Source organism: Lacerta agilis, chromosome 2 (assembly GCF_009819535.1).
Source record: "Lacerta agilis isolate rLacAgi1 chromosome 2, rLacAgi1.pri, whole genome shotgun sequence".
Classification (NCBI taxonomy): domain Eukaryota; kingdom Metazoa; phylum Chordata; class Lepidosauria; order Squamata; family Lacertidae; genus Lacerta; species Lacerta agilis.
The window spans coordinates 77,446,741-77,474,312 of record NC_046313.1 but is presented as its reverse complement, the minus strand read 5'-3'; the positions used below and the strand labels follow the sequence as shown (position 1 = coordinate 77,474,312).

At 42.7% G+C, this 27,572-nt stretch overlaps 2 protein-coding genes across 3 annotated transcripts in view; both read left to right on the top strand.

Annotated features, from left to right (window-relative positions):
• Positions 1 to 19,573, top strand: part of DCP1A (decapping mRNA 1A) — a 35,507-nt gene extending 15,934 nt beyond the window's left edge. The window contains exons 5-10 of one of the 2 annotated variants that reach the window (XM_033140894.1): positions 3,048 to 3,171; positions 6,606 to 6,716; positions 9,654 to 10,403; positions 11,404 to 11,460; positions 12,274 to 12,492; positions 14,959 to 19,573. In XM_033140894.1, the coding sequence (XP_032996785.1) occupies positions 3,048 to 3,171; positions 6,606 to 6,716; positions 9,654 to 10,403; positions 11,404 to 11,460; positions 12,274 to 12,492; positions 14,959 to 15,039 (1,342 nt within the window). In that variant the 3' untranslated portion in view covers positions 15,040 to 19,573. Of the gene's footprint in view, positions 1 to 3,047; positions 3,172 to 6,605; positions 6,717 to 9,653; positions 10,404 to 11,403; positions 11,470 to 12,273; positions 12,493 to 14,958 lie in introns of both variants that reach the window. The other variant, XM_033140893.1, reaches the window with a different exon arrangement.
• Positions 19,574 to 22,134: 2,561 nt separating this feature from the next.
• The window catches only part of TKT (transketolase), a 35,136-nt gene continuing 29,698 nt past the window's right edge, over positions 22,135 to 27,572 (top strand). Inside the window, exon 1 of the mRNA XM_033140891.1 lies at positions 22,135 to 22,376. Within this exon, the coding sequence (XP_032996782.1) occupies positions 22,270 to 22,376 (107 nt within the window). The 5' untranslated portion in view covers positions 22,135 to 22,269. The remainder of the gene's footprint in view (positions 22,377 to 27,572) is intronic.

Here is a 27,572-nt window from a genome sequence, read left to right as displayed (position 1 = left end):
CGGGGAGAGCCTCCCCGCGCTGCACAGGAGATCTCCGCGCTTGCCGGCAAAGCGCACAGCGGCCTCCATGGCTGTTGAGGCGGCGGCAGCGGCGCTGGAGCGGCGGGGAGAGCCTCCCCGCGCTGCACAGGAGATCTCCGCGCTTGCCGGCAAAGCGCACAGCGGCCTCCATGGCTGTTGAGGCGGCGGCAGTGGCGCTGGAGCGGCGGGGAGAGTCTCCCCGCGCTGCACAGGAGATCTCCGCGCTTGCCGTCCAAGCGCAGGACGGCCTCCATGGCTGTTGAGGCGGTGGCAGCGGCAGCTGGAGCAGCGGGGAGAGCCTCCCCCTCGCCGCACAGGAGCCCTCCGCGCTTGCCGCCCATGCCCAGCCCGGGCTCCATGGTGGCTGAGGCAGCGGCTGCGGCTGGAGCGCCGGGGAGAGGCTCCATGGCGGCTGAGACGGCGCACGCACGGCACGCTGAGTCGGCGCACGCACGCAGCCAGTGGCGGGGCGGAACTCCGGGTCACGTCGCATGATGTTGCCGGCGTACAAGATGACCCCCGACTTTAGAGAAGATTTTTCGGGCTTAAAAAGTCGTCTTATACGCCGCGATATACGGTACTCTCACTGCAGGAGACTAGATAAAAACCCACATCACTACTACCATCTCATTGAAGGTTAAAGGTAAAGGTAAAGGGGCCCCTGACCGTTAGGTCCAGTCGTGAACGACTCTGGGGTTGCGGCACTCATCTCGCTTTACTGGCCGAGGAAGCCGGTGTACAGCTTCCAGGTCATGTGGCCAGCATGACTAAGCTGCTTCTGGCGAAACCCGAGCAGCTCATGGAAACACCGTTTACCTTCCCGCCGCAGCGGTACCTGTTTATCTACTTGCACTTTGACGTGCTTTTGAACTGCTAGGTTGGCAGGAGCAGGGACCGAACAACGGGAGCTCACCCCACCGCAGGGATTCGAACCGCCGACCTTCTGATTGGCAAGCCCTAGGCTCTGTGGTTTAGACCACAGTTAATTCAAGCGGCTTTGATCTAACCTGTTTCAGGAAAGTGGAACATTTTTTACCAGGCTACCAAGTGGGGACCAAGCACTGGCTATTCTGAGCCAGAGCCTGGATCTCCTGCCCCTTTCTCTCCCATTTGAAAAGCTTTGTTGAAAGAAACTTTGTTTATAGGGTGACTGGATGCCCTCTGAAGCAAAGTGCTGTTGATACCCAGCCACCCATCATCTTAAGCCACATTTGCATTATACATTTTTAAAGCATTATCATACCAATTTAAATAGCCACGAGCTCCCTCAAGAATCCTGAGGACTGTAGTTAAGGGTGTAGAGATTTCTTAGGAGGCTTCTGTTTTCCATTACCCAGCTACAATTCCCAGAGTTCTCTGGAAAGAGGGATTGATTACTACACTGATATGGTTCCCAGGATTCTTTTGGGGGGAAGCCATGACTATGTGGGATGATACTATATTAAATGTATAGCGCAGTTGTGGGCTCAACTTCTGAGAGGCATCTATGTTTATAAATTAGCATCTCCAAATATTAAGCATCGGGGTGCCATCTTGTCCTCGGGATTGTGGGTGCCTGCCGCTGCAACACGGGCGTGCGACGTCACACACACAACATGCAGGCATGTGATGTCACATGTCCATGTTGCGGCAGTGGTGGCTCCTCTTCTTCCCCCTCTCCGCAGCCAGCGAGGCACTGTTTTCCATTAGGAGGGGCTCAGAGTCGGAGGCAGAGAGACACTGCCTCCACGTCCAAGCCCCATGCCCTGGAAAAGGATGCCTCGCTCACTGGCTGCAAAGACGGAGCTGAACTGCTTCTCTCTCTCAGAGGCAGCACCGCTGATGCCTGCTGGGTTTTCTCATTGACTTTGTGGTGGCTCAGCCCCCACAAGTCGTTACTGTGGGTGCCCATGGTCCCCTGGAGATGGCTGCTATGTAATGCATATTTGGGTCATGGGCTCGTGACCTGATCCTTTAAATTTCTAGCAATGTTCCTGCTCTCGACCAGTAGTTATGGTAAAATAATAGTCTCCTTTAAAAAAACACACACAAAAAATTGATATCCCATCTTTCTATGCATCTGTACACTGAAAGTTACATTTAAAACAAAATAAATGTGACAATATAATCAACTGAAATCTAAAAGCTAGTATAATGCAAACCAGAAGCAAAACAAACCTTTAAAAGGCTCTGACTAAAAATGCAAGTTGAAATAAAATAGTCTGCAAGTGTGCACTTGAAAATTGGCCATGAAGGGATCAGACATACCTCTCAGTGACTAGACTATATCATTTGTATTTCTGTTCCTCTAATCTTACTCTTTCTTATACAGAATTTTGCACACAAACACACCATCCAGCTGATGAGAATCAGGCTATTCCCGTAATGCACTTCCTGTGATAATTTGTGCCAAAAAATGTCATTATAAGCTGGGCTCTATTGTTTGGCAATAAAACATTTTTGGAGTAGTGGCTAATAAAGGATTTTATAGAGGAATCTCCTGGTGTTGTTTTTTGATGGGCTGCTTTGTACATGTCTACAAAAGTAGGAAATGGTCACATGAAAAGTGAACTGGGTAGTCTTGGTGACTGAGCACATTTACAAGTAGCCCAAATTCAAAATTCCTTCAAATGCGCAAAAGTTTTGTGTGTGTGTCAATGATCTGCTTTTTTTTTAGAAAGTACATTTACTCCTTCTACTACCTTGGGAAAGGCCTAACCTGGTCATAATCAGTGGAATCATAGGTGTTGGTTTACAGTATTACTTGCTCCACTTTATATGTCTTTACTGTTAGGTTATCTAAATGCTATACATAACCACTGTACAAAACCCTGCCATTTTTGGGAAGTAGAAACCAGCAATGAATTGAAATTATAAAATTCAGGTTTAGAACGTATAGCTCTATTGGGGTTAAGATGTGCACAGAATTCATGAAGCATGTATTCAGTTCAAAATATGAAACAAAATGTTTCTATAGTGAATGGTGTGTTTTGCTGTACATTTTTAATAAAATCTAAATATATGCTGTCCCCCCTCCTCTATCATAGAGTAGTGCAAGAAGAAGCTCAGAGATCCCAGCTGCTGTTCCAGGACAGAAGAAATGTCAGCAGGATTAATGGATGCACTGATATCCTAGAGATGCTTAGCAAAGCTAAGGTTGAATATGAACAGGTAAGGAAAGTATCTGTATTAGAAACTGGAGGTCAGACTTGCATTAAATATTTTAATGGGAGCCAAAATAAACTTGGTGTACTTTTTTTTTTGCTAACTGTTGGATGGTTATCCCTCAGTGATTTCCATTCATTCTATTTTCTTTTTCTAGCAGAAGGCACTGGCAAAATGGGGCTGTCCTGCCTTGTTTTTCTAAGAATATCTGGATTTCCATTAATGTAATTTTTGTGTGTCACTGTACATAATTAGGCTTTTGAAATTTAATTTCAGCCTCAAATGGCTGCCTTTCTGGAAGCTGAGATAAATGTCAAAGGAGGTGTTGCGTACTATTACTCAAGGTTCATGTTCCTTCTGTCCAAACTTGATTATATTACCAACAGACCTGGAAAAGTGGGCAACAACAAAGTTGCCTGTATTTTAGTATTCCCCTAGCACAACTTCACACTCTAGAAACTTTCCTTCAGTCTTCAGTACTATAATACAGTCTGTTTTCTTTCTCCTTACCCAAACTTGCTGAAGGAGAAAGAGTGAGCAGTGAATCATCATAGGCAGTGCATTGCAATATTAAAATGCCTCAAGGCATGTTGAATCATGAAGCAAATGGCTAAGGGCTTTCATCTATCCTGGAATACCAATTTTAGACACATTGGTGTTTATCCAAGCTAGAATAAGTTGCTGTACCTTTTAAAAACAAAAACAGCAGCCCGTCATGGTTTATAAAATAATGGCGACATAATCCGTCTTGGCTCTGACAGTAATGACTAAAAACTATAAGGAGAAACAATGAGAGAGAGATATATTTTTCTTCAAGCTTCTGTTTTATCTGGGAGAAGGGGCATAGTTTATGTGAGTAAAACATGCAAATATGGTTTTGCCTTAGTATTTTACATCTGATCAGTTTAAATTTCTTCGTTCTATGTTTAATGCCTTCCCAACCCTCGCCTTCAGTAGCAATCTATCTATATAATGTAGAGTTGTCTAACTCACCCTGTGCCTTCTTAACTGCATTGCAACCACACGTCCATTACTGCCTAGGTTCTATTAACTATGGCAGTCTCCCCTCCAACGCGCCTGTGGTGGGGTGTCCAGTCCTTCAGAAATGTGTGCACTGTGAACGCCTCATCTACTTCCAGCCCCCACCCATCTTGTTCCCTCCCTCCTCAGAGAGACATGTTAAATGAATCAGGTAGGATTAGAGGTAATAAGAGAGGAGAGAATAAGCAAGTACTCCTTGATTTTGGTTTTTTTAAGGTGGTGGAGTAGAATGAATTAAGAAAAGGAACAGTTTCAATGAGTTGGGTCCAGAGTATCTCCTTCTGTTTTTGAAAGGGGCCTGGATCCATCAGAGGTTTCTGTTCCGTTTTGGCAATTCCCCCATTATGGCCTTATTCACCACCTGCTACACTTTTCTGGAGGGTCCCCTAGTGCTAGAGTACACCTTTCAGGGAGCGACGGGAGGAAGGAGAAGTCATTGAAAATACTCCCCCCTCCCCCTCTTCATGTGTGAAATGTTTTGTAACCGCAACACTATTTATGGGATTTCTCAACACAATTCAACAACATTGAGACATTAACATGATCATCACTGTATCTACATAATGGAATAAAGAAAACCTTCACAACCTAATTTTCTGCTTTCAATGCTGTTAAAGACAAAGGAGAAACCCAGAAATAATTTGGCAACCTTAATCATGTGAACTATTCTGGAAAATATGTCTACTTGTCTGTCTTGTAAAGTTCATTGTAAGCTAACTTTATGTCTAAATCTGCATGCCCTCTTCTCTTTTCTCTTGAGGTCTAATATGAATAGCTGGGACAGGTTGAATTGAATCACTTGATTAAATGTATACACCATTCTGTACACTCAGGGCAGGTTGAATTCATTATAACACTGCCTCTTCCATCTGTGGGAGGCAGAGACTCCGACTCCACATTCTCTCGCATACTTTGCATAACTCCTCCAGCTATTGAAATGTGCCCTAAACCACAGCTATCCAATTTGGTTTTCAGAGGTGATGCTTCTAAATATGCAGATCTGTAAAGTACCTGTTTAATGAAAGAAATGAGAGGGAAGCTTTAGAAATAAACTCCTGGTATAAATTGAATTAGTGTTTTATGTTGTTTAGTTGTGGGTTCTTTCTGTTGCTGTGTCATGTGTCTTACACATTATTGCTCCTTATTCTTTTAATTGCATGCTTTTTCAAGCGTGTGTATGTTTTTATGTCATTTCTCTTACTAATTCCTTGCCAATTATCTTGAGTCTATAATAATTATAGGTGAATTTGCATTTTATAGAAAAATCTGCCTAGTACAGTCCAGATGGATCATAAAATAATCCTGCTGTGCAGCCCACATGTGATGGGCGGAGAGTCGGCATGAGAATGGGTAGCCAGGAGTGAGAAAAGAGTTTTGTAACTGCCTGAGTGATTTAATATAGGATTCTAAATCAGCTTAATCTTTCATGTACTCTCTGCATCCAGTCCGTATGAGAAAATGAATGAGTTTGGTTAGTGGGTGGATTCTTTATTCTGGGGTATTTTCTGGGGTATTGTCAATCTATGTTGTGAATTTTAAATCTGTAAGATAAAGTAAATCTTTACATATTTATGCAAAGTTGTAGTGGTGTGGCAGGTTTCCATTGATGGCCATGTTTGCAGCTTGCAGCTTGCTGCAGTTGGCTTAACTTCCTTGGGTTGATGGTCAGCTCATGAAGCTTGAAGCTTGTACTTGGGGGAAAAACTTTGCGTAAGGTAATATATCGACTGAATTTTTTCTCCAACAGCAGCAAAGACTGTCAACTTCAGCTCTGTTGACTGCATCATAAATGGCACACTCAAAAGATTTAAACTGGCAGGTCTCTTGAACCATGAAGCTGAATCATCACTTTATTTTAGTGCTGTTAGTACATTTGCCTAATGCCTGGAAACATGCTGGACTCATGACAGTTCTAGCTAATTTTATAATTGTTCTGTGTACACCTTGGTGTGTATTTTCACAAGTGTAAGCACATCTACCCTTTTAGAGGACGTGCACCCAGTTGTATAGCTGTAAGAGATGTTTAAAAACTCTGTTGCGTAGACATTCTGTATCTTCTCCATTCATCTGGGTAACCCAAATGGCCTGAGTCATGCATTCTTGTCTAGCTGACAACAGCTGGGAGAACTGTTTGGGTTGAAACTGGGTGATGCTGGCCATGATGTTTACTCAGCTTCTGATCAAGTTGTGCCTTTAGCATGACACTGGCAGAACTATGATATGATTGTGCAATGTCATAACCACAACATTGAAAGATAGTATGTTGTGAAAAGCGTAAAGTGCAGAGAGAAGAGGAGCAGGCGAGGTAGTAGAAATCTTCCTGGGAGGTTTATAGAGGGGTGCGAAAAATGAACACGTCTAAGCGGGAATTAAAAACAATAATGCATTTTATTTTCTAGAATCAGAAGAGTGACCTCATTTGTTGGACACAACCAAGTGCAAATCCCACAAAGACGGAAAATACAGAGATTTCAGAGCATGGATCATCAATGTTACAAATGCAAGACCATGTATGTTCATTTTAAAGCACTGTGAAATTACTGCACTGTTTTGTTACCTTTATAACAATTGGATCATGGGGTTGTACCCAGTGCTTTTTTTTCAGGGGGAACGCAGGGGGACACATACCCCTAAACATTTTGTGAATCTTTGTACTTTTGTCCATTTATTGTATTTATTTCCCCCGATTTGAACTACAAAATGGTGTTTTTCTTGAGTCAAAATGAGAGTACCCCTTAATATTTTTAAAGAAAAAAAGCACTGGTTGTATCCAATGGTAGCACTGCAAGCCAAGGCACCCCATTTTCACAGATTCCCCCCAGCAATCGTTGCCCTCTGTGCTATATCCCATAGTGTTTCAGAGGGTCCTCTGGCTCTCAGGAAAAGCTTTTGAGGCCATAGGAGACTTGTCCTGGGTAGGAGGGATCAGTAAAATCGGGGGCCTTGTTTTGTGCAAGTGGAAGTGCTTAGCACTAGTGCAGAGCCACCAGTTGGAAACAACCATTATGAGTTTTCAGGTCCTTCTAACTGGAACATGGTGTAGATTGCATTCAGTGCTGTTCGTAGGCAGCTGTTTGGATCCAGCAGAGGCTTCCATAAACAGAAGGGGGTGGGAAATAATTTTCACTGATTTCCCCCTTCCCTCTGGAGACCCTCCAGAACAGCATGGAAGATCACTTGGAAGACGGCAGAAGAAAGGGGAAATTTGCCAAAAACAAAACAAACAAAAACCCCCAACCCCCTCCCTCTTCTGCTGGATCAAAGAGCCTTTTGTGTACAGAAGGGACAGCATTGGAAACAACCCCTGTGTCTTCATTTTAAAGGTATAGATGACCTCTGTGTTGAACTATACCTGCTGAATAATCACATATTATATTTGTTGGGGCCGCCTTAGGTGGAGTGATTGCAGGCTTCCCCTGCTGGTTTAAAAACAACAAGAGTTCCTAACACAAGAGAAACAGGCTAGACTGGAACTTTTCTTTTCCATGGTGCTTTAAGGTTAGAACGAAGAATGTGAGAACCATGAGTGCAGCATTCATAACTCTGTTGTATGTCTAAACATGGATTCTGTCCCTGCTGTAGGTTGCTTTTACGGCAACAGTAGGGACATCTGACCACCTAGGCCAGCTTTGGGCCCTCATCGGACATCGTAAGGCTTATCAGTCAACTAAACAGGAGCTTTGGCTAAGAAGTGAGACAGATAGCCAAGAAAGATACTGTATACTAATACAGAAAATTGGTTGCAAGAAATAAGATGAGCCTGGTCTTGAAGGTCTTCTGCCTGCTAATAGTGCCATCTAGTGGAAGAAAAGGAGTGGTGCACAATTTAATCTTTAAGAGTCTCCTTCTAGAAATGGGGTTTTAGGGCCATTTTGTCTTACTGAAGCCACTGAGGGTTTTTGACAGATCTACAAGGAAGATGTTGGATGTTTCAATTTTTTAATTGATGTAATTAATCAGAAGTAGTCTTATCCACTTTTTTTGGCTCTAAATGAGGTTTGGGGTGCGTAGTCCTAATTATTAGTCTGGAATTGGAGATTAAAGTGAACCAGTGCTGCAAGATTCTAAAATATTACACTTCTACATCACAGGAGTTTTTCCATCCTTTTTATTTCTCTTTCTCCGCCACCTTTTCCCCTTTTATTATTCCCTCCCTCCCTCCCTCCCTCCCTTTTTGGTGTCTTCTACTCTGGGCCACTATTGGGATTACAGTGGTGCCTCGGGTTACATACGCTTCAGGTTACAAACTCCGCTAACCCAGAAATAATGCTTCAGGTTAAGAACTTTGCTTCAGGATAAGAACAGAAAGTGTGCTCTGGCGGCGCAGCGGCAGCGGGAGGTCCCATTAGCTAAAGTGGTGCTTCAGGTAAAGAACAGTTTCAGGTTAAGAACGGACCTCCAGAACGAATTAAGTATGTAACCAGAAGTACCACTGTATACACACATGGAAGGTAATGGCTGGCTAGTGAAGGACCCTGTGTGAGAGGCAGGGAAGGGAAGAAAAGGAATCTCTCAGGTGATAACTGGAAGGGTCAACCCCTTTCTCTGTGATACAAGGGTTAAGATCTAATTGAGAGAGGACTTTGCTGTTTCTTTTTCTTTTCATTTAAATTAGTTTGTCTTTTATTATATTGTATTATGAAACAGCTTCCAAAAAATTATGACATAAATGAGTTTTGCAGTTCTGAAAGTGGCAGGGAGCTAATTTTCTGACCATGAAGATTTCCTTCTGTGCACAGGGAACAAATAAATCCTTGCCGTAATCACACACAACCCCATTTCTCCTCCAGCATGCTGGAGCTCTGCCTTGTGTAACAGTAACACACCATGCCATGCAAAGTAACCCAGTACCCTTTTGTTGGCCTTCTAGCAGCTCATTCCTTCCTATGCCCATGTGCAGAGCTTACTTTGACTTTAAACTCCTTTTTTGTACTTATCTATTATGGTTTGCAATCTTTACAGATATGAACTACTTATTTGTGAGGCGAAACTGATACTGCCATGAGATAAGATGGTGATATCTGTGCAGAATGGGTGAAGGAGTATGGAAATAAGTAGCTTCTTGGGGCAAATGTGCTTACGGCTCCTTAATTTTTTTTAAGTCACCTGATAAATATTCTCTCCTTAAAGGTGTTTGCAGATTAAAACGCCTTGCAATTTTAAGGACAATAAAAAGCAGTAGGAAAACAAGCTCTTACAGTTAGGATTCCAAGAATTAGTTGTTAGCGTATATTGTTTCATCATAATATACAAGCATATCGTGCCACATAAGTATAAAAATATTGTTGATAAAACCAATGGCCCACAATGTGTTTTTTGCATGGCTCTACAACTTTTAGCAAGCTGTTCTCTTTTAAATTCTACACACTACCACTAATTTACTGGAGACTTGTCTTTGTATACACTTTAAGCTGAGCTTCTGGTCATTCTTTTATCTCTATTTCTAGCCATGCTCATCCATACCAAAACACCTAACAGTGGAAGAGTTATTTGGAACTTCATTTCCAAAGGAACACAGTACAGTTCCCTACTCTAATCCAGAGAGAACCAAGAAGCCTGACGCCTCATGCAGAGAGCACAATTTGCTCCTTCCTTTTTCATTTGAGCAGTCGACAGTGATCCATCAGCCTCTGGGGAAACTGGATGGCTCAAGCTTCAAAAGTAATTCTTGTACCTTACTGCCACAGGAGTGTATGCCACCCTTACTGATTGCCTCACCTTCTGCCCCACAACCTGAAGTGAATAAAGCTTCAAACTATGCCATACAGCTAAGCCCTAACCTTAATTCCACTCTGGCCACGGAAGCTCCCTGCGTGCAAATGCTTCAGAGCGGCAGCACAAACAATAACATGCTGCAAGTTATGCAGCAGGCTGCCAAGCAAATGTCTCCGCTTGTGAATCAGCAGCCGTCTGATGTGAACCACGGTCCGCAGAACATCACTCCCAGTCAGAACCAATTCTTAACATCTTTGGCTGCAACCAGTACAGAAAGTGCTTCGAACATGCCGCTTCCAAATACGGATCTCCTTCAAAAACTCAGGTTGACCCCACAACATGATGTTATGCAGCAGTCGGTAAATAAAGCGCCAGTAGCGCCTAACTCTTCTTCTGCCGCTAGCCAGCTGGCAACCCCAGATCGTTTCAAAGAATCCCACACCAAACAAGCCCTGACTGGTAAAGCGATTGCACCTGTTCAGGTCAGTTCTCTTAGTGTATAACAAAATGGTTAGAGTGTTATCACACTGCTGTTCACAAAAGAGAAGCAGGCGGGCGGCCCAGGTATGGAGGCAAGTGGGTGGAGCAAGCAGTTGGAGTGCAGCCCAGGTGAGCTGCAGAAGACTAGCTCCCCATCAGCTGTCCTGCTCTGCTGCCACTGCGCACCTCATGGCTTTTGCTATTCCAGCCTCATCAGCATGGAAGGCCATGGAGGGAAGTGGCAGCAGAGCAGGACAATTGCTGGGGAGCTGCCCCAGCTTGTCCTGCCTGTTCCTCTGTGGCTTGCCTGGGCTGCTGCCTAGGCGAGCTGTGGGGGGACACAGGTGCATGGCTTGGGTGAGCAAAATGAGCAGGGTTGCGGCTCCTAGTAAATTAATATATGTAGATTTCTTTAGCAATAAGGTTGAGTGTAGAAACATTTGTAGCTTAGTGCTGTTACCAGCGGTTCTCATGTTACTACACCATGTTATTTGAGTCTAAAAGTGCCAACACAATTCCTTTCTTGCCAGTGGGTGAATTGGACATTTGTATTGGATACTAGTCTTGTAAAGGGTGCTTTATAACACTGTTTTGGCTAGGCAGTTAGTTATTATTATTTTTTAACAATGTTGGGTTTTTTCAGTGTTTTTCTTTAAAAGTGACGTATTGATCAGAAAACTTTGGTCCAATACAGATGAAATTGTGTATCCGGCCAAAACAGTATTTGTTGATTATGTCAGTAGAGACTAGATGGTCAGAGAACTGTGCTTGAATCTGGAAGACCAAGTCTCACCTTTCCAAGCAACCCTGTGGTGGTGAGAAGTACAGTATGTAACTGACAATTTTGGTTACGAACTCTTATACAGTAATAGGTTACCTTAGGTATCTTATCTAACAAATGAAGCAATAGCATGTGTATGTGTATGAATTTTTAAAAGGGGGAAATGTAAGAAGAATGCGGGATTGTTCACGTACTACGTATTTCTTTCTTTAAAATTGTAGGTTGCACAGCAAAGCAAAGAGCTTGAAACATTTTCACACCCCAAAGCTTTGTCGAAGGCAAGCCAAGTATGTATTTAAATCCTTGCATCACCATAGTGTCTTTCCCTGTCTGGGTTTGTGCAAAGGCCAATTCTAAACAAAACCTGGTTCTATCCAGGCTGATGACCCAATGTGTCTTCAATCCTGATCCCTTTCCATTAATTAGGATGACCTACTTCTCCTCTACTGGTATACTCCTCCTGGAGACCTCCAGGTCATGCAAGAATTGAAATATGCCTAGCCGACAATCCTTTCCCTTGTAGCTCATAAAACAATAATGCAATTGGCTGCTCTCTATAAAAGTGCCCATTTTTTTCCAGAGCACATATTAGTAACCTCTTGTTTCTTTATAAGACCGAGTTTATACGCTGGTACAAAGAGTCCAAGAAGGCATCAACAATTGTACTACTATCCATATTATTGCAAATCGCTACATAGTTCTCTTCGAGCTACCACATCAGTATGCCAGAATAAAAATTTGGGTTTATTAATTATTTCCTGAATGGCGTTGTGATCCAGGTTGGTTCACAGTGGTTACTGTTAGCATCCATAGCTTTTGTGAGGCCCTTTCAACTTAAGCCGCTTCATTTCTGCATGCAAGTCCCTGCAGCTTGTATAATGTTGGAAGCGCTGAGGTCACATAAGAGCCAGTGAAGCAGCTGCTGCTTTTGCCGGTGTGCCAAGGAGCTACGTCGCTGGTTCTTGCTATTTTAACTGGGGCTTCAAACAGTACCAGAAAGGTAATGTCAGAAGCGGCTTTAATATATCTGGATGGTTCTTGAAAAATGAGAAAAAATCATCCCCATCTCATTTGATTCCTTGTTTTTGCAGGTTGCTTCCCCACAGTTTGCTGCAGCTACAACCACAATGGCACCTTCAGTCCTCCTGTCACCTAGTGTGTTCCAACAGTCAGCTATGAAGTCCTCCGACATCGAAAACAAAGTTGGTTCCTCTTCTCCTCTCACGCTTGGAGCAGTAGATGTTCCAACATTACCTCCGACAGTTCTTACTAGATCTCAGCTTCAAGAAACCTTAATATATCTAATAAAGGTACAGTCAGTGACTCATGTGGCCTCTTGATTCAGAATAAAGTGCTGATTATCAGTGGGTACCATAAAGAAGGTTAGGAGGAATAACACTGATAGGTGTGTTAGATCATTTAGCAATAAAAGCAGCAGCTAGAGAACTGTTACCAATATTTTAAGTGGTAATGATATTGATAACCTTAAAAATGTGAGAATTGTTAATTCAGTTAAATAACACAATTTATTATTAAGTATGCTAACTTAAATGTCATCTACCAAGGACAACTCTCCAAGTATCTCTCTATCTAAGGATTTTGAGGCAAGAGGTATGCGCTTCAGGGCTGATTCAGAAATATTTGGAGTTCATATTTCTAAGCCATTTAATAACTGATGAATTAGGAAAGTGGGTAACCAGGGCCTCCCAAGTTGCAAATTTTGTTTTAAAAGTCTGCTGTGGCTATGGCACCTGAAATGTGTTGGACATGCAGAGGGTTCTGATTTTTGAATTGTCCAAATTGTTCACAACCAGAGGATGAAATAAGTGCTGTCTGCATTTTAAACAACTGCTCAACCTTCCCATAGTTCAGTGTTTCTTTTGAGTGAATCTAATCTGTACGTTCAGAAGGATGGGAAAAATGAAGATGAAAGATGTTTGACATTTTACATGAAAACCTCTAGCAAAATGGGTTACAAAGGTGTAGCTGGAGATCATAAATCAACCTGCTTCACATGCTTTACCACAGGAGTTTGTTCATTAGAAGTTCCAAGTGGCTTGGCCATTCTTGGTTTATTCTGTTACGAAATATTTGAGAGTTCATTGAGACTCGTATTTAGCCAGCAAAAGCACACTTGTTTTTTTAGTTATGTATTGGCTTCAGCTGCAAGGCTGCTTTGTAAGTGTGCCAATAGATCCAGTGAATCACAAAGAGAGATCTTGCACCTAGGACAGGCTTACATTAAGAGGATTGTTTTGCCCTTTTTGTCATCACCAGGGTCACAAACCTTTGTGCTACATCAGGGCTCTCTAGTTCTTTCTATACTGATATCAGTAAGTCTTGTCTACAGAGTACAGATCTAAAAATAACAGGACACAGAAATTAGTGTTTTGGTAATAGAATTGTTAGGAATAAAATGGGCCTGTACTCAGTCACATAATCAGCTTTGTGGCCTCTGTTTTGTGTCTTTGTAGTTTTTTTTCTGCACAACCTGCTATTTCTTTTCCCCTGTCAGAACTGCAAGTGAAACAAAGAAACTTGCTGACTGTGAAGGGAGGGGAGAAGAGCCCCTATGAACAGAGGTCAACTGTCAGCAATTTTACTTTGCAATTAAAATCATGCCGCACTTTCAGTGATCTTGAGAATGTGCTTTGTGTTGTCTTAAACCTTCACAAATGCTGTTTCTGACTGCTCTCTGCTTTGTGTATGTCCGATCTGGTTAACGGTTGATAATATTATTATTAAACTCTGTTTCCCTTCAGTAGAGGAGTATTAAAAAATAGTGCTACAAAATTCCATGAGCTATATGTGGATCCAAAATGCAAAGCTCATCTGATTGTTACATTTATTATAACTAGAGTTCTTTAAGTGATGAATAAATAAAACAATTTAAAACACCAGTCCAAATAAAACACCAGTCAAAGGACAGCACAGAATCCCTGTAAAACGAAACAGCTGGAGCAGAGGCTAAAAGTCAAATAATAAAACAGTAATGGAGAGCAACTCCTCACTAAAACCATGTTCCAAGTTTCCATTAAATGTAGATAAAAATGAATTAATATAGCTGATTCTTAAGAGAATAAAAGAGGATTTATTTTTTTTACTAAGGAAAGATATTAAAATAGGTGAGAGGTGATCACCTGTGAGTGAGGCTGCAGAGAAGTGTGACTAGCAGCTGCATGTGGAGGAGCAGGGAATCAAATGCAGTTCACCAGATTGAGTCCACCGCTCTTAACCACTACACCACACTGGCTAGATGATGCTTGGGCTTCAAACTCTACAATTCTAGGATTCTATGGCTCTGCTTAGTTTCATTGTGGTGGTGGGCACAGGGAGGAGCCATTAAAAGCATAGAGTGCCGTCAATTGCAACCACCTAACTATTATGTGCAGCCTGAGTCTCTCCCCTCAGAGAGAATTGTCCCTTCTCTTCCCAGTTCTTATTTGGCCTTCTGTTATTCCCGTCACAGTATTTTGGCAGCAGCAATGTGGTAACTGCTTTGCTGTGCAGTATATGCTCAGTGATATTTCTGAGCTAGGCCTATATATAATTGATGGTATAGCTTTATTAAACTTCTTGCCTCCTACCCAACTCCTAAACTTAGTGATTGTAAGAAACTGCATCTTCATTCAACTTGGGTTTCCTATCTCCTAATTCTCTAATTCAAATAAATACAGGTTTTGTTAATAGGTATAGAATAATGAATTGGGTTGGAAAAAGTGATGAATTATTTCTGTCATTGGTTTAATTATGTTCCCTCCCCCTCTTTCCTTCAGAATGATGCGAATTTTCTTAGTACGCTTCATGAAGTTTATTTACAAGTCTTGACCAAGAATACGGACAGCATCAAACTATAACTGAAGTAAATACAGTTCAACTTACCACCTAATAGTTTCAGAAACAATTATGCCTCTTCTGTGAAACTGTTAATATTTTTAAAGGTTGTTTTTAGTTGAAGTTTTAAGTTTTGTTAAAGTAAGGAGACCTTGTCCCTTAAAATTGCATAACTAATGTTCTCAGAAGTGATCTAGGTTTCACTGTGACCAACCACCAGCAGGCTTTTATTTCTGTATGCCAAAAATGGTCTTCATGTTTTAACAGCACATTGTTTTTGAGTGGGTTTAGAGTAATATGAAAAACTGTTTTGATTTTTCTCTATCTGGTACATATGTCTAAATAATTAGGGTGAATGTGGCCTAAGCCATCTTCGGCAGTTGAGTAAAGATAACAAGTTGTGAAGCCAGCTTCTGATTTAAAGAGCCATGGAAGGAATGCAGAAGATCATTTTAGGCTTTGGAAGGAAACAGTGGAAAGCATTGTAAAAATGCTGGGGGTTTTTTTAGCTTTGAGCTGGGTGGACTCAGCATGGTATTGACCATCAAATTGACTCTCTTAATATGCAGTGTTGGCTTATGCATCCTAATGTTTTACTAAGGCAAAATCAAGATGGATTATGAAATACCCCTTTAACAATACTTGCAGTGTGCTTATATTTTGTTTATGGTACTATTTTCAAGCAAATAATTTTAAAACAGAAATGGTTGGAACATCATTGTGGTCATCTTATTGTCCTTTCCAGGCTTAATGCAAATTTTGGAGGTTTGCCTGTAGCATAGATGGGAAGGAACCCAGAGAAATGTGTATAATTTCGTTTGTGGTGTTCAAAAACGGGCACATAAACAACAAATGCAGTCTGCTCTTCTCCCAATATTTTCCCTCCATTTGCAGGTTTTTGTGAGTTCTCATAGAAGGTTAAGATTTCATTACCACTGTAAAGATCAAACTTCTTCCCAAAGGAAGTTGCTCTGATCTCCTTCTTGTTTTATATGCTGCTATCGGTCTCTCCTTGACTTGTATTTATTTCATTATGGCATGTGATAGTAGCTAGCAATACTCTAGTGTAACATAAATCTCAATATGTTCAAGCAATACTAATATTAAAGGATGGGGTGGTTTTTGTTTTTTAGTAGAAGGTCTTTGTTTTATATTGTGAAAGGTAATTTTGTAATCCTTTTAACCTATCAACACACACTGCTTATTTGTCAAAGCATTGCTGGAATGGAGGATCCATGTGTTACAATCAGTTTCCTGTGCAAGCCATTGAAACGAGTAGGGCTTGATAAAAAGCACAGCCAGGATCTTATAAAGGCCCCCTTCTTTTGGTAGAGTTTGCAATGGAAAAGGTCCTGAATTAGAATGTACCTGTTGCTCTTAAAATTTAAATGTAACGGTGATCCCTTCAAGGTATCTGCAATTCATCTAATTATGATTCCACCACAAATCAGTGTTTTGATATATAGTGTGTTGGATTTTTAAAAAATCAAAATATGTACTTCATTTTGAGTGATTTTAAGTAGGTGTTTTTATGTTTAGCAAAATCTGCCTTTTGAGAGAACCTCTTCGGCCTTTGAACTCAGTGTTTCTAGTTGCAAACATAGTATTTTATATCAGATATATGTGCAGAATTCAGGGAAATATGTTAGTAGTGATATGCATATTTGACTAATGTTTTGGCTTTAATGGTAAAACTAAAATGCATCTTTTCAGGCTTTCTAGACTTTTTTTTTATGAAACATGAGAGCTCTACATAAATGCTGGACCTTTGATAGCACACCCATGTATGTGCACCAACAAAAACATGCTTGCTTATTTAAACAGAATTATTCTGTATGAAGCTTTTTCCTGGGGGTGGGGCAGGAATCAAGCCACTTCAGTACTCTTCAGTTTATTTTAAGTGGCTATATTAACCATACCCCCTGAACCAAATTTATATAATGCTGTGTTTGTAGATAATAAAGACTCAAGAACAGTCCTTAATTATTGTGGATGGAAAGAAGAAAACCTTCTTAGCCATAAGCATAATATTGGAGGAATAATTATATTGAGCTGAACTTTGTCACAATGTTCAAAGTAAGCATTGTATCCAGATATCTGAAAATGAAACCGAAGTAGCCAGTGTGGTGCCCTCCAGATGTTGAACTGCAACTCCCTGGCCACTGACCATACTGGGTAGGGCTGTTGGGAATAGCAATCCAACATCTGGGGGACACGTTGGCTACCCCTGCTATAAAGGGTTCCCTGATATTGAATGTACCATTACGGTTTTGTTTCTTCAAGGGGTTAGTGAGAGAGAGTTTTGCTTCAAACATCATCACTGTTTCAAAGAATATTTGTCCCAATACACTTGGTCCTCCTGTTTACTATTTTGCATTATAATTCCCTAGAAACCTCATCTGGTAGCTTGTCAGGTCAGAGTTCTCAACTGACAGAAGTATCTGCAACATCAATAAATAGTTCTCTGCTTCCAAAGAATTCCCTTAGCTAGAAGAAAGTTGAACTTTTTTTTGTCAGATTTGCATTAACCTAGGATCTTACACACACCATTAACAACATTTGTGTATGTAGCAGGCTCAATCTGGGAGATCACAGGCAAACTACGCAATGCAAAGCAGCATTCTGCTTTTATAGCTTATTGTAGCGTGAGAAGTTAACAAACGAAACAAAACAAAACTTTTTAAGAATTGCTTTGAAAAACAAAACTCTGCTGCAAGGTAAAAATCACAGAAGCTTACAAAATGTAGAAATCACTGGACAGCTTTAGCCTGATTACATATGGTCATATCCAACAGTAATCATACTCAGAGTAAACCTATTGAAATTGATGGAATTAAGTTCCTTAAGTTGAATGATTACAATAGGTCTGTTCTCAGTGCGATTTAGTCTTTTAATCTCTTGTAGAAGTTTAGAGTTATAATGAAACATTTTATTCTTACCTGCATGTAACAGTAACAAATACATAGCTAACCTACTTGGGCCATTCTTTTCAAGCTTATATTTTAGCAAGGTATTTCCCACAAGCAAATGAATGATTTTAGACTGTCCTAAAAATCAATATTCAGTATCTAAGCATGTATTTTTTTTCATTGCCTATATGCAGCATTTTATTTAAAATTGCTTAATATTTGTCCATCCAAAAGTGGCTTTAAAACAAGCAGCTTACTCAATAAGAACTCATTGCTGTTTTGTTCTGTTGCATTAACAATGTTTTCTTAAAAATGTGCCTAGCAACTCTGTATTTGTGACACACCTGGCAAAATGTAAACAGTCTGCTAAGAGCTAAGGCACACTATCACAGTATGACAAGTAAAAGCATGTCTTATTCTGACATGGGGTTGGAGTCGAAAGTTTCTTCCATGAACAGAAAAGCTCATTCTGTGGAAGAGACAAATGTTGCTGAAGGAAAGGGGGAAGGTGATCTTGCAGATCCCCACTTCCTCCCTGCCTCCCCCATGCCGCCTCAGTTTTCTGGAAGGTTCCTCAGCCCTCCAGAGTAGTTTTCCATCTTCTGAGAGTGACATTTCACTCCCTGGAACTTTGTGGATCTAAGCCAGCGAGTATAATCATGTTTCAGGCATACTAAATGGTATCCCCACCCCATTGCCCACCCCCGTAGTTCTCTTTTGCTTGGATTTAGGGCATTCCACCAATGCCATGTTTAGGCACGGGTATAATTAGTGTGGAACTTTCCAGGAAATATATTTAATGTGGAGTGGTCTGACACAAAAACCCAGCCACCTCTTGTTGGCTTACATGAGTTGCTTCTTAAGCATATCTTAAAAAGAGGAATGTGTGCAATATATATTTCACCTCAGTTTTGGACATCTTTCGTGAACATGTTAAAGGTGCAATATCTTCACTTTAAGTGGGAAACATTTGCAATAATTTCCCCCTGTGGTTTGTTTTTGTACCAATTTAACATTGTGGGCACATGGTGGTTGTCTGTTAAAAATGCACACTACACTCAGTGTTTGGGTTTAGCGCTTTAATTTGCACTCGCATGCATATCAAGAGTTTGAGGTGCTTCCGATCTTTTGGATTTCAAATGATTACTTTAGGGAAACAATGGGCATGGTCCTGTTCCACAGGCACAGTATTCACACCTGAATGATTCCCAGAGGATCAATAGAGCCCTGCTTCCCCATTTTTTGTGGGCACATAGGAAGTACAAGAGACCGTTAGGAAGAGGAATGGAACTTTTGTACGTGTGTCTCATTCATATTCGTAGTCCTTGACTGCTTGGTTGAAGTTACTCATCCTTCTACGCACATATATAGGTGGGGGTATTGGGAGCTGATATATATTGAACTTGTTGGAATCCTCTACATATTGGCGCTGCAGGTGGCCTGGATTGTGCCCACTAGCATTTGAGCAACTTTTAAAACTGTCACCATAAAGCTTCATTAACATTTCAGTATATGGGTATGTAATTTGTGCCATCTTATTATATTGGCAAATATTAAGTTATTGCATAAATGTTTAAGAATAAGCATTTTTCATTGAAAATTTTGTATGTTTGCAGATATATTTTTGTAATAAAACTTCAAAGACAAATGTTCTGGTCTGTCCTGATGTCTTCTTGGTGGCAGTTCACTTTTTGAAAAGAGAGTCCAGCTTAGGAGAGCTGTTGAAAGCTTTTGTGAAGATTTGATAATTGGGTACCAGTCTTCAAAAACCAGACGTCTCTGTACTTTAACACAAAAATGTGACTCTTGGGATTGTAGCCAACTAACATTGGCCAAACTGCGAGAGGCAGTGAAGGACAGGCGTGCCTGGCGTGCTCTGGTCCATGGGGTCACGAAGAGTTGGACACGACTGAACGACTGAACAACAACAACATTGAGTAGACCCATTGAAATTAATGGATCTAAGTTAGTTGTGTCCATTAACTTCAATGAATGTACTGTACTTGGACTACCATTGAATGCAACCCTAGATTCTTGCATCTGTGTTCCTTTTCGTTTGCTTTAACACTTTAATATAAATCTTTAAAATATGCTATACGAACATCTGATGCCACACTTACCCAGGGAATATACTATTATGAAACTGGGGGAAGAAGCTAAGGAGAAAACATTTGAGATGGTGTAAGACATTCACCTGACAGGCTTAGCATCTTTAAAAAGCCAGGATGTCTTCTGAAATTAACTGTTTCATTCAAGTTGATGAAGATGTAACCTGAATACAAGCATCCCCCTACTTAAGTGCGTTATAGTTGTACATGACCACTCATATGCACAGCTCTGAGAAATACCGTATTGGCCCAAATATAAGCTGCACCTTTAAAATTGGAGGGGGGGGGAAGGAAAAACACCCAAATATAAGCCGCTCCATTCCTTGCTGCTCCTGGCTGCATACCGGGGGGGGGGGGCGCCCTGCATTGCCGGCAGCCTTTCCCCTTCCTCACTCTCTCCCTTCCTGACCTTGGGGGGAGAGGATGGGGGACTACACATGAGGTGGGCGCTGCTTTGCCGCACTCCTGGCGCTGTTTGCCCCGCACTTCTGGCTGCACACTGTAAGGTCATGAATATAAGCCACACTTACCCGGTATCTACGTATCTACGGTGGCTAGGAGTGCATTTGCACAGTTAAAGCTAGTGCACCAGCTGCACTCGTTCCTTGAGATGTATTTGGCCACAGTGACACACGCAGCTTAAGTTACATCCCATTTGGATCACTATAACACGCTCTACATGGGGCTGCCTTTGAAAAGTGCTCAAAAACTTCAACTGGTCCAAAGAGCTGAAGCCAGATTGTTGACTGGGTCTGGTTATAGGGAGCATAACAGCTCCACTGGTCTGTTTCAAAGTGCTAGTTATAATGCTCTGTGGGTCCAAGCTATCTGAAAGACCACATTCCTTCTTATGAACCAGCCCATGTTCTGAGATCTTCAGAGGAGGCCCTTTTCTCAGTCCTGCCACCCTCACAGACACGCTTTGTAGGGACACAAGAGAGGGCCTTCTCAGTGACTTCTCCCAAACTTTGGAACCCCCAAGCAGGATTCCACGGGGTTTCAGGCGATCACCCAGTGTTTCCATTGGGAAAATTGAGACACAGTGTATTTAAGAAATATTGTTCATTTTACACCTATTTACACCCAAAGTCTTCAATGAAGGGGGTTAAAGGTAAAGGGACCCCTGACCATTAGGTCCAGTCGTGTCCGACTCTGGGGTTGCAGCGCTCATCTTGCGTTACCAGCCGAGGGAGCCAGCATACAGCTTCCGGGTCATGTGGCCAGCATGACTAAGCCGCTTCTGGCGAACCAGAGCAGCGCTGGAGCGGTACCTATTTATCTACTTGCACTTGGACGTGCTTTCGAACTGCTAGGTAGACAGGAGTTGGGACCTAGCAACAGGAGCTCACCCCGTCGCAGGGATTCGAACCGCCGACCTTCTGATCAGCAAGCCCTAGACTCTGTGGTTTAACACACAGCACACCACAGGCGTCCCCAATGAAGGGGGTGCAGAACATTATTCCCAGCGCCTTTTTTCACCCGGGATTCCTCTCAGGTGGGCGTCATAGCCATTCTAAGAGAACGAGGGAGGCGGTCCTGGTGAGTTCCAGCGCCTCTTTTTCTAGAAAAATAGTGCATAGTGTGTCTCAATTTTTGAGCGTTTTCTTTCAAACCGACTAGTTTTCCCCGCAACATCGCAAGCACAGAATGCCATTACAACGCGGAGCTGGAGGAAACCTGCGGACCCGCCAGGTTTTCTTGGACTCCAATTCCCAGCATCCCTGACCATTGGCCGTGCTGGCTGAGGGTGATGGGAGCCGGAGTCCAACAGCACCTGGAGGTCCGGATAGAAAGAAAGCCCTGCACCCTACGCGGGCTGAGTTGCACCCTGGGCTTTTCCACTTCCCTTCGCCGCTGCGCAAATGGCGCTCAGCCGCGCCCTGCTCCCGTTACGCGCGGAGCGAGAGGGAAAAGGACGCGGCTTTTTTCGGCGCCTCAGCCGCGCCTCTCTTCCTCGGGAGGGGAGCGGCTGGCCTTCGCAGCCGGGCGGGAGAGCTCAGTTCGCAGGCAGCGCGCTGCTCGAGAGGCGGGGGCTTTTCGCCCAGGCAGGCAGGCAGGACTCCGCCCGCGCGCCGCTCGCAGAGGTGGCCCCGGCTCCTGGCCCCTCCTCGCCCGGCCGAGCAGCTCCGCCTCTCCTTCCTCAGTCGCCGAGCCCGGGCCTGTCCAGCGCCACACGCTCCAGCTCCTGCCGCCGCCTGTAACCCGAGCCTGCTGTCGGCCACGTTCCTGCTTCGCCATGGAGGATTATCACAAGCCCGACCAGCAGACGCTGCAGGCCCTGAAGGACACGGCCAATCGGCTGCGCATCAACTCCATCAAGGCCACCACCGCGGCTGGCTCCGGGTGAGCCAAGGGGGAGAGGGAGGGAGGGAGCCAGGCTCGATTCAGGCAGAGCGAATCCCTCACCAGAGAAGTGCCGGGGCTCACACGCCTGCCGGCCAGTCACGCCTTCTCTCTTGGAAGGCCCCGGATCTCGCAGATGAGGGATCAAGGCAGCCTGTCTTGCTTAGCACGACGAAGGAAAACTGCCTCACACCGTATCAGACCTTTGGTCCTAGCTTAGTGTTCCGCGACTCGGACTGGCAGTAGGCACTCGGGGTTTCCAGTTCTCCCAAGCCCTACAGTGGAGATGCTAAGGGTTGAACCGAGCACCTTTTGCATGCCTTTTCCCTGTAATACACGCCGCTTCCGGAGTGCAGACCTATTTCTCCAGAGCTGAGCGTTGGCTGAAATTAACTCACGGAGGGATGGCAGCAGTCTGCCTGGCATATTCAGCACTGTCTGGCTGCCCGCCTTTTATCTTGCCCCAGGTTTCCCACTCACAGTGGGTGGAAGTAGCTCTATTGGTGCCTTCTGTAAATGTCCCCTGCCACCTTTATCCCAGGGTAGATCTTACTTAGGTACCGGATATCCTCCTAAGAACAGACCCTTGCCATTTTCTGAGCAAGGTGGGGTCAACTCTCTTTCACCCCCATAAGGTGGATAGGTTCTGGTCCCTTCATAATCCTAGTAAGCAGAAGGTAGCCCCTACTTATGTGTCTCTTTGGTATAGCCCAGGAAGATACAGTAGTTGTGCTTTCCTTCCTTGGTCCTGCTACAAATGATTCTAGAGCAAGGCTACTATGGAACAAGTACTATGGTACTTGTATGGAGCAGCCTTGACACTACCAGCTGTTTGTGTGGACCTCTGTGCCTCTGGATGAAATTTGGTCCAAATCTTGCCTCTTACTGTTGCATGTGTGTGCAGTCCAGGGGGTTTCTGCAGAGATCTGACTGTTGAGTTGTGCATCAGTCATCAAGCCACAATGTGCGTACACTGTTACCCAAACACTGTATTTGAGTTCAGTAGGGTGTTTCTCTTGGAGCAATAATTGATTTCACAGCTTTGCCCAAATGGGCTAGTGATATCTTAAACATTATACCTATTTGCATACTACCTGTTTTCCCTCCCCCCTTTTCTTAAAAAGCAGCAATGACAAGTAAAATATAGAGCTGAAGATCTTTATTCTTACTGAGAAACCTTGAATTTGGAGTTGCAAAATGGGTTCAGAGCTTCCATTAGGTTTTGAAATGCAGATTTAAAGCAATCTTTAGGTGTCAGTTATGTTTCACAACTCATGTAGTAAGCAAACCTGGTTTGGCAACTTAAAGCTTTCAACGGTTTCAACAGCCATACAATTTAATTGAGGATTTTATTAGAAAAGAAGATGTAGCCATTCATTACAAAACACTGCAGAATGGCGAATATAGCAAAGGTGCAAATAGAATTAGATAGCTTATTTGCTTCATCTGTAGCTGGATTGAATATGGGATTTGAGTAAATTCCAAGGAGCCGAACAAACCCATTTTCAGCCAGTGCCTGCAGTCCTATACACATTTATCTGGGAGTAAGTCCCATTAAACTCAATGGGGGAACTTTTGAATAGACCAGTTTAGGATTGTGCTGAATGTAATCATTGTACCTGGAAGATACAGATCATAATTAGATATGCAGCAGTTATCTGGAAATACACTTGGGTGTGAAAATTGTTACCTCACCTGTGACTGTGAAAAATGAATAAGGATGATAAAACATTGAACACTGGATGTGTTTGTTGATGGAATACTTTGTGTTTTGTATGTTTTGATAAAGGGCTCATTGCATAACAACCCTTTTTACATCATATGGATTGGTTCAAAAACTTCTTTTTTAGAAAAAGAACAGAGTTAATTGCTCTTAAATATAGGGGCCTTTCTGATTATACTCATACACAATTTGTTTATGGATGTAGTGTGTGTGTGTGTCCAAATGTTTGGCTCAGTGTGGATAGCGTGCAGAATGAGCTGCCCTTCTACCATAATGCTGTCTGCTTTAATCATGTACAGCTAAAATGGGCAGCTAAAATGAGAGCATTCAGAAATGCGTGAGAGTATAATATTGACAGTGTATTTTTGACACAGATGGTAAGATATTGGGGTATAAGGTTCTTCATGCGTATGATATGACAGAAAGAGAACTCAGGAATGCTCTCTTGACACACAGTTGGAAAGAAAAACAATTTATGCTTTCGGCCAAATTATTTCTTTTGTGCCCAACAGTCGTAACTAATTGTCGGCAAAATTTCAAGTTGGCCTAAGTGGGATTATTTTTCCAAATGCCTGAAGGGCAGTTTATTCAGGCTTTAGAGTAGAGGTTATTTTAGGCTCTGTCTGCAGATTCCAGAGTTAGTCTAGTTTTGCTTGTACTCTGCGATGGGAAAAATCCATTGTCTTTTGATGTGAAAATCAAGCTATTTCCCCACATCAAACAGGTTTATTTAATGTTCCATTGACAAACACTGATTTTCTAAGATCTCTTTACAATATATTTACCTTTTTTCAGCTGAGGATTGTATTTTTTATTTTCTATTGATTGTGTGTGCTATATTATTTAAGGTTCACATTGTCACATTTTAAAATTTAATTTTTAGAAGCAAAAGTTTTCTGTAAGGTTGAAACATCTGCCCACATTTTAAATTCCTTTTGTCTGTAGTGATCTCTCACTGAATTTTGTAAGGTGCATGATAATGCCATCGTTGGAGGCATTTCTGCACTGAATATCATTTAAATGGAATGCTAAATTCCCACAACCACACGTTCTGTTCTGAGGTCCATCTGAAGGACTAGGGATCATAAAAATATGGGGGGGGGGGGTAAGTAAACCCTTCCACCTTGTGTTGGGCAACAAAGTTGGGCAACAAAAGAAAAGTGATGGAACCATTTTGAATTTGCATAAATTCAAACCACCGAACCATAGTTCAACCTTAACGTTGGTTCAATGTGACATCAGACCTGAGAAACCATGATTTGTAATGGAATGGAAAATTACAACTGGGAACATGATATGAAGTGAGTTTGCTTATACTAGCTGTAATTCCATGATTGTCTGAATTGACACACCATAGGTATGGCTGTTGCCTTGGTGTACCATTAAGGCAGAAAAGCTGGGGGAAATGAAAGTGCACATGTGACTTCAGTTGTAGCACATCATCATGGGTGCTCTATTCTGCTCGCAGGATAGTTCTCCTTTTTCATAGCCTTACTCTTATTATGCATCCTCTGTAGCTGTGTTCAGGGCAGCTTACAGTATAAGAGCAGTTCGGAACAAACAGTGAACAGCCTTATAACGAGCTCCTTTGTAAGATAAGTAACAACAGCAAGAATTAAAATGCAAGTGTATTTTAAAACTGATATTAGTTCTAATCATTGTGCCTGATTTGCCTTGAAAGGAGCATGTTCTGCTTGATCCTAAGTTCACCAAGTCATGTAGAAGGTGGCAAAAACCTTATCCTCCCAGATGGAGCTCAAAATGACTTTATGTTGGCTGTGGGTGGTGTTAGCGACTCGGCGCGTGGCTTCTCCGTCCTCCTGAAGTCACGCTGTTCTGCGGGCAGTTGCTCCGCCCTCCTGGCCACCGCAGTGCCTGCTGGGTTCCCGCCAAACCCAGATTTAAATTCTGGTCTATCTGCAGCGGCCTTGGGGTGTGGCAACAGCAGCAGACCGAGTTGGAGCAGGCTTCACTCTGGTCCGCTCCAGAAGCATAAAAAGGGGCTGGAGCTGACATCGGCAGCACAGTCAGCCCCAGAGCGTCACCCACCTCTAATCTTGTTTTTTTCTTACAGGCTAACCTTTCTCCTTTCTAGGTTCTCTGGCGTTGATATGGTCGTACGATGGTTGCTGTTTTCTCACAGCTGGGAAGGAATTTTCCCTGCTCTACAGGTTTTGCCTACCTCATAGCAATTGTCACAACTTTGGCGATTTTAGGCATTGGGCAGAATCCTTTAGTCTTAACAACTGAAAAAGGGGTTAAGCGGTGACTTACCCCTTCTGCGGCAGCGATACCAGGGTACCCCATTAGAGGGGTCTTGAGGGGAGTCTCTGTCCACAAGGGCACAACAAGTGGGCCATAGAACTTCCCCCAGCGACGTGGGAGAGAGCTAGTTGCGTAAACACACATTTTGCAGTGGCCCCATATTCCCGTTCGACCCTGACTTGCCTCAGACCCCCAGCAGGGGGCTGAGAGGGATACATGCCCAATGCCTATGCCAAGGTTTCCTACATCTGAAATTGTGGCCATTTTAATACCTAAAGATGTTGTTGTGTCTCCTGGTTGATCCTATTGGTCTGGCTCCCGGAGGGGTGGGGTGGGGACTTTGCCTAGGCACACAAAAACCATTTACCAGACTTTGAGTAGGCCTATGCCTCTAGTCGAGGGCAAATAGCATTCCTCAGGCTTGGTCACAACTCTTCTGTACTTTCAAAGCCTATGCTAATTTTTATGCACATTAAAATGTGACTCTGTCACAAATTGCTACATCTCCTGTACAAAGTAACTTTTTAAGGCAAAACCATTTCTGAGGAAGGATATGGAATGGGTGGGGGAAAAAACCGAAGTAGGGTCTGGGGGCAGGGGAAGAAAGTACTTAACCATAAAGCAGAACCCTTAGAAGGAAGTTGCCTTTGATATTCTTGGTGTGGTGTTGCAATAGCTATATTTACCATTTTACAACATCAAGGTGGTTCCTGTTTTATTTTTTGAGGTCAGTTGGAGTTCTGTCTGAAGGAGACTGTGAAGATGCAAAGCCAAGTGACTGGAAAATTAAGAGATGGGAACAATGTGATTGTACAGTACATCCAAATACAGGATCAATATTTATTTGAACAGTCTCTTTAGTAAATAGCATGGAGCAGAGACTCAGTACTGAGTTCGGCAAGATCTAATTCCTCCTTTGTTATTCCTGGGGCCAGATACTAGAATGAATAGATGGATATCTGTTCTTGCCACTCCTTGGGAACATAAAATGGCCAGCAGTAGATGCATGAACATGCCTATGATGAATCATGTTATGGGGCTCTGCAAGTCTCCAATTGATATGCCCTACCCACTTCTTTGTTTGCACTAATAGAAAAGTGCCTGAGGATGCTTGGGTAATCTTTTAGTCCTCTTTCCCTATTGTGTCCAGACTTATCCATCTAGCAGAGTCTTAAAAGGGTCTCATGACCACCAGGGGGCGGGTAACA